Consider the following 8,152-nt stretch of genomic DNA (forward strand, 5'->3'; position numbering starts at 1 on the left):
CAGGGTGGCTGCAGTGACTTAATTCTAGTTGGCAGAGCCCTGGCCACACACTAATTTCATTAGCCTCAAACTCCTGGATTTGAAAGATCCACTGAATATGATTCCTGTCCTCTGACATGTCACTTACTAACCAATTCAGTGTGCATACAGAGGAGAGAAAGGACTTGCTCAGCTCTGGCCCACCGGCAGGCAGATGAGAATTCCCAGTCAGAGACACTGTTTACATCTGAGTGGTCATTCTTGCCCGGGTCCTCATTTTCAGGAAGGAAGTTCAATCCAGGCTTTGCTGGCAGCTGCAGCATTTGTTACATCCATTACTAGCTCCTTGTTCCTTCCTGCTCCCCAGTGCTTAGCATCCCCCATTTCAGTCACTAAGTCTTCCTTCCCCCAGCCTAGAAGCTTACCTCACCATAAATTTTTATCTCAAATGATAGGTTTGGCACATTCCCCACAGCAACCCACAGGGACTGGGGAAAGGAAAACTCAAATCTCTGGAGAGCTAAGAATTCAACCATTTAGAGGAGTTTCTTTTATACAGGACAGTCTTCATTGAGCTGAACCCTGCAATCCCAGAGAAGATTCACCTACCCGTTCTTTTCCTCTTTCCCTAAAGTGACTGTGTCTTTGAACAAGGGGTCTGTGTTCCACTATTCTCTCTATTCATTTTGCAGGTTTACAGAGGCTGGGAAACTGGGGACTGGACTTACATGCCAGGAGCTTCTAAGATCACACGCAAAAATAAGGCTACTGGAAGAGATTGTTGGAATCTATCTCTGTATATTTGAACATGGGCAGTGGTTAACCAGGATGCTCACACCAAGCTTATATCCAGCTTGCAGCACAAGCTACAAGTTGGTGCATCCCTCCTACTACCAGCCTCTTCTCAATAAATGCAGGTGAAAACTGGGGGCTCTTTTCCCTCAGCTGTTCAATCCAAATGAATAGCTGCAATTTGCAAATTAGAGGAAAATGACAGTGTTTTCTCTGAATGGTTTTGGTCCCAACGTGCACTGCTAATGCTGGCATTCAGTTCCTTTCCTTCCCAGCCCAGGGAACGGGGGAACTAAGCATAAGGCAAGCGTTCTCTTTTCTTGCAAGTGCCTCAGATCCACACACCAGAGAAGGAATCAGCTCCCCCTGGAATCTTTTTCAGCAAACACAATCCTTCACCTAGTCTGCAAGCTCTCTCTTGACTTTAAGATTTCACTCTTTTTTCGACAGGCAGGCCCATCTGCAAGCTCCTAAGCTCCAAGTGAAGGCACCAAAATAATTTTTAAAACGTCAAACAGCAAATGTGCCTTCAACCCCCAGAGCTCCAGTAAAAATACTGTGAGTTGCCCCTGTGGTTCTCAGGTGACCTCTGGCCTCATCCTCCCTGCAGCGCTGCCTCCTCAGGTTCTCTAGTTTAAGCTCAGAGGTAAAGGAAGTGCTTCTGGGTTTTGCTTACAACAACCCAGGCTCTTCCTGAAAGCATTACCTCAAAGTGAAGGCTGCCCAGAAGCACTTTTGGCCTTGCAAACATCTAGAGGTGGCATACTCAACAGGTGCTAGGGATGCTCAGAGGCTCAGAGGGGCCATACCAGGCTGCAGCTTTAGACAGGCACCCCTCCTTCTGGCACAAACACAAACTTCATACCCCTGGGTGCTGATGTAGTGACAGCTTGAATCTCACAAGGAGTCCCCTCCAGAAACCCAACATGCTTCAGGAAAGGCACTTGAGAGGGAGCCGACTTTTTAGCTACAGGGAGCATAAGGGTCAGCCAGAACATCTGGAGAAGGGACTAACTGAGCTTGGGTCCTACCAGGCAGGGAGAGAGCTGTGCATTAGGAAAGGATCACTTCAAGACAGAGATGAACAAAAAACCTGGAGATAGGGGTAGAGAAGGAAAAGAGAGGCAGAAATTGAAAGGGAGAACATAAAAACAGAGAGACAAAAAAAAAAAAAGCAGGGAGAAAGAGACACAAGGAGAGAGACACACAGGAAGAAAGACAGAGAAACAAGAGAACCCATAGTCACGCAGACCCTGAAACTCAATTTCTTCATCCAGAAGCCATCCATCTATACCCAGGGCGGCACAGGAGCCGTGGGGCCGAGGCTGCGGGAGCAGGCGGTGAGAGAGCACTGCAGCACCGCCCACCGCTCAGCGGGCCCGATCCGCCGTCCTCGCATCTTCCGCCGTTGCCCGCCTGCACCCGGAGCTAGAGGACCGCCCGGCCTTGCTCAGCGCACCCTACTGCCTCCCTCCAGGCGCCTTCTTGTCTGGCTCTGAGAATCGTCCTCAAAACCCAGGACTGGGGTTGGGGGCTGCGTTAGGGAGGTCGTGGGAAAGGATGGGCACAGGATGAGTGCAGAAAAAGCGACTGTGTCTCGCAGTTAGCATGAGCTCACCTCCGGGCTCTGAGCTGGCAGGAGTAGAAAGCTGATCGCCCGGCTCCTGCCAGTGGCCGGATCGCAAAGGCAGTTTAGACGGTGCAAACAACTGCCCAGAGCAAATCACCTGGGGGCACGTCTGCGGGTGGCTTCTCCCCGCTTGAGGACAGTCCCCACGCCTTCCGCCCCATGCCCTGGCAGATATAGGTGACAGGTCGGGAAATCCAACCCGAGCGAAATGGGCAATTCACGTCCAAATGTAGGTGAAGACCTAGCCTTCGGTTTAAGAACTGCCTCCCTAAGCTCTTCTCGAAATTTTCCAAGGCAGCTGCAGCTTGTCGGGCGGCTTGGGGCAGGGAAGCTGGGGAGTTGAGAAATGCCTAGTTTCTAGGCGTCTTCTCATCTTTCATATTCCTTGCGCCTAAGTGGCTCTCACAGGAACCCGGCACTTTTACAAGCCTGTTTTGGAACCATATTTCACTCGAATGCAAACCCATTTAAATCATCGCCTTGTTTTTCGGAGACTGTTTCTTGTCAATGGGGCCATAAATCCAGAATGTCAAGCCGGATGGAGTGGAGCGCGGACAGGGGAGAGATGGAAGGGAAATGAATCAAGCAGGGAAAGTACCTCCTCGGGTGAGGTGGGAGGGATTCGGCAGGATCTCCAGGGTGGAAATGAGCGAAGGCTGACCAGACCCCGCACCCCTGGAGTCCAAGCCAGCCTTCAGGATAAAGAGCGCGGGGAGCTACGGCGCGCTCTGCCCCGGAGGGAGCGCCCCCCCTACCTGGAAAAGCCTCAGGATGTTGGCTACCATGATGGAGACCGAACTCCCCGAAGCCCCAATCACTCCAACTACTTTCTCGGGCTTGACGAAAACCGGAGGCTCGCCGTTGGTGCAGCGCACTTCGGAGGTGTCCTTCTGGATGAGCGCCTGGACGAAAGTGAGCGACTGTTCGAGCGCATAAGTGTCCCTGGAACAAGTGTCCAGGATCCGCGCTCCCAGCGTCACGTTGGGCAGCAGGTTGGGATCGCTGTTGATCTGGTCCAGGGCGTAGAGCATCGCTTCCAGCCTGTGGATCCCGTTCTCCCTCTTGATGTCGCCGCAGGGCACTCCGCTGGGACCCTTCGCGTGCACCGGGAACAGCCCCCCGAGGGTGACGTCCCCCTCGACCCGAATGGAGTGCGGGGCGTACATCTCCTGGCCGCGCGCCACCGCCGCTAGCGCGCACAGAAGCACCTCCAGCACGCAGCAGGGAAACTTCATCAAAGTCAGGGCGCGGAGCAGCTTCCCCAGCTGGACCATGCTGCTCCCGCGGATGCGGTGGTGGCGGCGGCACTCGAGGGGACGGTGGCGGGCTCGCCGGAGTCCTGGCCCCTTGGGGTGAGCTCCTCCGGGGAAGCCCAGGGTCTCCTGCGGGCGAGGAGGGTAGGGGCGCCCGGGGAAGGGCAGCCGGCGAGGGTGGGGGGTCCCGCGGCGCCTGCCAGCTTGGGGCGCCGTGCGCTCTTGGGTTCCCCGGCCAGCGCGCCGCGCTCGAGCTCGCGCTCGGTGGCTTGCAGCTCGAGCTCTCCAACAGCCCAGCACTGGGGAGAGAGCGAGGATGGCTATCGCTTTAAATGCGCGTTCGGCTCCCTCTCCTCCTCCGCCCACTCCCTCCCACCCTCGCTCGCTCTCAGGCTCTCCCCACCCTTCCCAGCGCCCACCCTCCCCAGGGTTTTGCATCATCACGCAGGGAGGGGCTGCGTGCTGAGGTAAGGGGGGAGGGAATGGGTGGGCGGCTGTGGGGGGGCGGAGTACCTCCGATTCGGAGTTTCGAGGTCCCCAGGGAATCTGGGGATTGCAGGTCGCAGGCGAAGGCTGAGCTCCTGCTTCGGTCTCACTGTAGAAGCCGCTCGCTCGCCCGCCTGCACCCACACGCACATTCTAGGCACAGGGTGGCATCAGCCCCGGACAGGGCGGTTCTAGCTGGGGCTGACTGCTTCCAACCCTGAGGTCCGGAGCCGGGACTGTCAGCGCCGGGAGAATGCGAGGTAGTCGAAGGTGATGCCGCCAAGCATGAAGGGTAGTAGGGAGACCCCAGTCTGTACTGCTAATTCGTCTGTGCCAGTTTTTCCTAAGAAAAACACACATACACACAGGAGGCTGATTTATGACCTAAAGAACCTTTACGCAGAGACTTCTTCGGGGCCAGGCACTGGGCTAGCCTGTAGGGAAAGACGCCAACAAGAAGTGCTGGGAATGGAAATGCATCTTTGGTCTTCAGGGGTTACTGTGGCCGGAGCCGGATGAAGTAACCCTGGTCTCCAGTAAATCTGTGGCGGATTCGCTCCTTTTCTTCCTTTCATTGCAAGAGATGGAACAACTGAGAACTCTGCAGAGCGCACTTTCTTCTCTGGCGCTGACAGGTGTAAGGCTCCCTCCTACCCAGTTCCAGAGATGCTTTTGGGCTGATGTCAGGTTTCCTCGGGCAGGAAATAGCAAGAAAGAGGTGGCAGTAGGAGGAGCAGACAGAAATCTCCCCATCGATCTAGTGATCCAGTGATCCATTCTTCTTTTTTTTTTTTCTGGCTGAAGATTTGGGGGTTTTGGGGAGTGGAATCAGGATGCCAGAGCAGGTTGTAGTGCAGTTAGGAAGCTGTTTTTCAAAGGTGTCCCCTCCTGCAGGTCCAGCCCAAACTTGGCCCATTAAAGCAACAAGTGGCCCTAGTTCCTACACAAGGAAGGGCAATGTATCTGCCCTTGGTGCCCACGTGTACTGCTTATGGTGGTCTCTACTCTTGCTGAGCTTTTCTGTTGGAGTGCAGCGAAACTGCCTTATACAGAATTGAGGGCGCAGAGAAAACCAAAACAAGACTATACTTTCTGTTGTAATGTTAGTGTACTAAAGAAAAATGTCCTTGCACATAAACAAAACAACACACACACACACCCCTAAAAAGTCAGAAGTTGGGAAGTTGGTTGTCTCTTCCACCAACCACCTGTCTGACCTTGGCACTTCTGTTCCTGTGCCTGAGTTTTACTTTGCCCATCTGTAAAATGATGAAATTGAATTGAATGTTTTACACGTTAACTTCTAACTTTCAAATCCTCTGTTGAAATAGGTCATGCACCTTTGGCCATGGTGTTCTTTTTAGACCAATATCCTTTGTTGCTTTATGTGTAGGGCACCCGTTTTTTGATACCCAAACAACACTTCAAACATTTCCTGGTACAGAGGATTTTATATTTTTTCTTGTTGACCACCCATTTATCTTCCTTCTAGGGAGAGTCCAGTCCATCATTTTCTTTTCAGACATGCCCCTCCTCCAGGTTTCAATACTTAAGGTTTGAGGCGGAAAAAAACCTTCTGGCTACAGTGTTCAAGGAAGGGAATAGAGGCTAACAAGAGTTATTCAGGGCTAATCCCTGGACTTCTGCTGGGGTAACGAGGTTGATGACATAGGGTTACCACTGTCCAATAGACAATCCATGCTGGAGTTAAAAGAAAAAGGAGCCTCCTTCCTCTAAATGCTTTATGTATATCTTTTGGACAATGTTACACTATTTGATTTTGTAAAAACATACCATTTTACTGCCATCTTCAAGAAAAGTGATGTAAAAACTATGCGAAGCTACCCCTGTATACAATGTGATCATCCATCACTCATAGATATGATGCCCTGCTATATAAGTGCACACCTTGTGCAACCTTATGCTGTGATGCGCCCGCCCCTTCCAGCCAGCCCTGGAGCTGCGAGCGTATAAGCCCGCAGCTGTGCCAGAAGCTCCCACATAAACAGGGAAATATTTGGATCCCATAATGAGAAATACCAGAGAGGAGAAAAGGCAGAGAGAAGAAGGGGTGGGGAAGAGAGAAAGGGACCTGGTTAGAACATGTGAACTCCTGGATCCACATGTGCCTGAAAGATTACCTCTTTCTTTTCAATTATATAGTATTTTATCTCTGTTGTTTGAAGTCAAAATATCCTCTTGTAACTCACCTATTCTGCTATTCAATACATTGGATCAAAAAGGCTGGAACAAGTGAAATAGATATCCTGTTAAGGCAGCATTAGCTAATTTGGAAAGGGGGAAAGAAGCAAAGCAATAGAAAGGCATCCTTGGGAACACAAATACTGTGATCCTAGTATTTAGGCATCAGTACCTGAGGCTATATTTGATAGAGACTGTATCCTTATTTAGTTTTTAATTTAAGGCTATTTAGTAGGCACTTGGTGCCAAAAAATATATTTGAAGAGCTGTGTTACAAGTAAGAACATTTGATTTTTCACCTGCCCATGTGAAGATCTATGTTCTCCTCTTCCATTTCCAGGTCACAGCTTGCAATTGCTCAACAAATAGTTCTTGGCTGACTGTAGAATGTTGCCTTATTCTGTGTTCTCTCTTTGCTCTACTCATTCTCCCCAAACATCTGGCAGCAATCATTATCTTCTTTTTGTTGCAGTCATCTGTGTGCATGTTTTATTTCCCTTGCTAAGCTGGAAGATCCTTGAGGGTAAGGGGCTAGGTATTATAAGGGGCTAGGTATTATTTATCTTTTTACCTCGGACAATGTTCAGAATGGTGTTTTGTACCTAAGAAGCACTCATGTGTTGAATGAATCAGAATTGGTTTGCCATTCCCCACCGCCTTTATCTCACAATAACAGAAACATAAAGTGGGCAGAGCAGAAACGACGGCAAATAAATTGTCCTCTTAGTCGCAGAATGCAGTTTCTAGGACTTAAAGAATAATTAGTAGATTTTGAAATAATTTTGTTTTACAAAAATTTCGTAAGATTGAAATACTCTAACCTTAAAGCTCTCGATCAACTCTAAAGGAGGGCTTTAATTGGCTCTTCCTGAGTCAAGTGTTTATTCCTGGGCCGATAACTGGGGCCATTGTCATAATAGAAAGTGTGATTTGTTACCAGAGAAAGAGGAAAGTGACGCTGGGCTTGCAAGATATTTATATCTTCAGCCAGAGTGCATAGGATCTGGAACTTAATTGGTGACGCAGTATTTGTTTGAGATTATATGAATGAAAAATCTTTGTGTAAGAGTGATTAATCTAAAACTTGGCCAGTCATTGTCCTAGTGTCATATTAAATTGCAGGAGAATCTAGTTTTAGGCACAAAGATCATAAATATAAAATGTGTTCCCAGGTTTGATTCTGTGTAGTCAGTAATCTATACTTACCCACTCATTAATAAAAATGAAAGTTAAGGACTCAGTCCTAACTTATATGCTTAGCATTGTATTTTGCTAACAATCTCAGTTTTATTTTCTTTGTTCTCCCCTGTCCATCATCTTCTGCAGAAAATAATGTCTCCACTTTCAATTCCCTGTCTATTTAAATCCAATTTGTAATTTATAAAGTTGTCCTCCTTAAGGGCTGCTGCTTCTGCCACAGTAATGTACTCTGGCCATTATTATACTCTTCCATCTTTCATGGAGGTCTCCATCCATAGGTTTTGTTTTCATAGCTTTTTTTTTTTGGCGGTACGCGGGCCTCTCACTGTTGTGGCCTCTCCCAATGCGGAGCACAGGCTCCGGACGCGCAGGCTCAGCGGCCATGGCTCACGGGCCCAGCCGCTCCGCGGCATGTGGCATCTTCCCGGACTGGGGCACGAACCCGTGTCCCCTGCATCGGCAGGGGGACTTTCAACCACTGCGCCACCAGGGAAGCCCTATACTTATGATTTTATATTTGCTTATTTACTTTTGTCTCCCCCCTCAGCTCAAGAGAGACTATATTCATCTGTGTTAATCACTGCTGTGTTTCCTGAACATGCCTATAAAT

General features: G+C 49.7%; 1 protein-coding gene across 1 annotated transcript in view; it reads right to left on the reverse strand.

Annotated features, from left to right (window-relative positions):
- LOC309973975 (metabotropic glutamate receptor 7-like) overlaps positions 1–3,675 on the reverse strand; it is a gene marked incomplete at its 5' end in the record, with an annotated part of 96,067 nt that extends 92,392 nt beyond the window's left edge. The window contains one exon of the mRNA XM_082858437.1: positions 3,157–3,675. Within this exon, the coding sequence (XP_082714563.1) occupies positions 3,157–3,675 (519 nt within the window). The remainder of the gene's footprint in view (positions 1–3,156) is intronic.
- Between the last annotated feature and the right edge of the window lie 4,477 nt (positions 3,676–8,152).

This window comes from Leucopleurus acutus (genome assembly GCF_964270905.1).
Source record: "Leucopleurus acutus genome assembly, chromosome: 17".
NCBI lineage: Eukaryota > Metazoa > Chordata > Mammalia > Artiodactyla > Delphinidae > Leucopleurus > Leucopleurus acutus.